The sequence below is a fragment of the Quercus lobata genome, chromosome 5, assembly GCF_001633185.2.
Source record: "Quercus lobata isolate SW786 chromosome 5, ValleyOak3.0 Primary Assembly, whole genome shotgun sequence".
Lineage (NCBI taxonomy): Eukaryota > Viridiplantae > Streptophyta > Magnoliopsida > Fagales > Fagaceae > Quercus > Quercus lobata.
Window position 1 is genome coordinate 64708871 of NC_044908.1, and position 1981 is coordinate 64710851.

Sequence of the window (1981 nt, forward strand, 5' to 3'; positions counted from 1 at the left end):
TTTCAAACCAGACTCGATCACCTTTGCAAGTTTCCTTCCATCAGTGACTGAATCCGCATGTCTCAAACAAGGTAAGGAAATTCATGGTTACATAGTAAGACATGGTGTGCCTTTGGATGTATTCTTGAAGAGTGCACTTATTGATATATACTTAAAGTGCAGGAAAGTGGAGATGGCATGCAAACTTTTTAGCCAAAGCAGCACAGCTGATGTCGTTGTTTGCACGACTATGATTTCAGGGCTTGCACTTAATGCAATGAATACTGACGCTTTAGACATTTTCAGGTGGTTACTGAAGGAGAAGATGAGACCGAATTCTGTAACACTGGCAAGTGTTCTGCCGGCTTGCGCTGGTTTGGCTGCCCTGAACTTGGGGAAGGAATTGCATTGTAACATACTCAAGAATGGGCTTGATGGGAGGTGTCATGTTGGAAGCGCGATTACAGACATGTATGCTAAATGTGGAAGGTTGGATCTTGCTCATCATACTTTTGAAAGGATGTCAGAAAAGGATAGTGTGTGTTGGAACTCAATGATCACAAGCTATTCCCAGAATGGTAAACCAGAAGAGGCCATCAATCTTTTTCATCAAATGGGGAAGGGAGGAACCAAGTATGATTGTGTAAGCATTTCAGCTGCACTATCTGCTTGTGCAGCCTTATCATCACTGCATTATGGGAAAGAGATCCATGGTTTCATGATTAAAGGTGCATTCAGCTCTGACCTTTTTGCTGAGAGCGCACTGATAGACATGTACGCTAAATGTGGAAACTTGGATTCTGCTCGCTCTGTGTTTGACATGATGCAAGGGAAGAATGAAGTTTCTTGGAATAGCATAATTTCTGCTTATGGGAACCACGGTCATCTCAAGGACTCTCTCACTCTATTCCATGAAATGTTGGAAAATGGAATTCAGCCTGATCATGTCACCTTTCTTGCAATAATTTCTGCTTGTGCTCATGCTGGCCAAGTTGACAACGGAGCTCATTACTTCCGTTGCATGACTGAGGAATATGGAATTCCAGCACGGATGGAGCATTATGCATGTATGGTAGATTTGTTTGGACGCGCTGGTCGGTTGAATAAAGCATTTGAAACTATAAAGAGTATGCCATTCACTCCAGATGCTGGTGTTTGGGGGACATTGCTTGGTGCTTGTCGAGTCCATGGCAATGTTGAACTTGCTGAAGTAGCTTCTAGACATCTTTTTGATTTAGACCCACAAAATTCTGGCTACTATGTGTTGCTTTCAAACATACATGCTGATGCTGGACAGTGGGGGAGTGTGCATAAGATACGGAGTTTGATGAAAGAAAGACAAGTTCAGAAGGTACCTGGGTACAGCTGGATTGACATCAATAACATCACCCATATTTTTTCTGCTGCAGATGGAAGTCATCCACAATCTGCTGAGATCTATTCACTACTGAATAATCTTCTTCTAGAGCTAAGAAAAGAGGGCTATGTTCCTCAGCTTTACCTTCCAATGCACCCACAAACCATGGGATTGTGATTACCAGAAAAAATATCAATTTTTTATTGTCAGTGTCAACAGTAACTAATATCTAATGTTGGTTTGGTGTCTTGCCAAGGTAAGTGAGGGCATTGCTGCTTTTTGAATTATGCTCTTCTATCTTGTTATCTTATCGACGGAGATATATTTGAGCTTCTATGATTAAAAGAAGCCTGTGATTGTGATACAAGAAATTCAAATTTTGTTATCTACACTGTATTTGTCAATCTAGTATATAATTATTTTGTAAACACAAAAATTGATCTTGATTATATATACCTGTATCAAATTGAAATGATATTGTGTTCTCAATTTAATGGAAAACAAATAATATATTACTTTAATATATCCAATAAGAATTTTATACTTATCTGAACACATGAAAAAATTTATCTTGATCCATTGAATTAGTCTGCTGTTTCTGTGCAATGTTCAGATTCTCTTAATAAAGTTTTCCAAGGTAAGACC

General features: G+C 39.2%; 1 protein-coding gene across 3 annotated transcripts in view; it reads left to right on the forward strand.

The window, feature by feature from the left end:
* LOC115992989 (pentatricopeptide repeat-containing protein At4g21300-like) overlaps window positions 1–1777 on the forward strand; it is a 17718-nt gene extending 15941 nt beyond the window's left edge. Inside the window, exons 2-3 of one of the 3 annotated variants that reach the window (XM_031117250.1) lie at window positions 9–71; window positions 163–1777. In XM_031117250.1, the coding sequence (XP_030973110.1) occupies window positions 58–71; window positions 163–1513 (1365 nt within the window). In that variant the 5' untranslated portion in view covers window positions 9–57 and the 3' untranslated portion in view covers window positions 1514–1777. Of the gene's footprint in view, window positions 72–162 lie in introns of all 3 variants that reach the window. The other 2 variants (XM_031117251.1, XM_031117252.1) reach the window with 2 other exon arrangements.
* The last annotated feature ends 204 nt before the right edge of the window (window positions 1778–1981 follow it).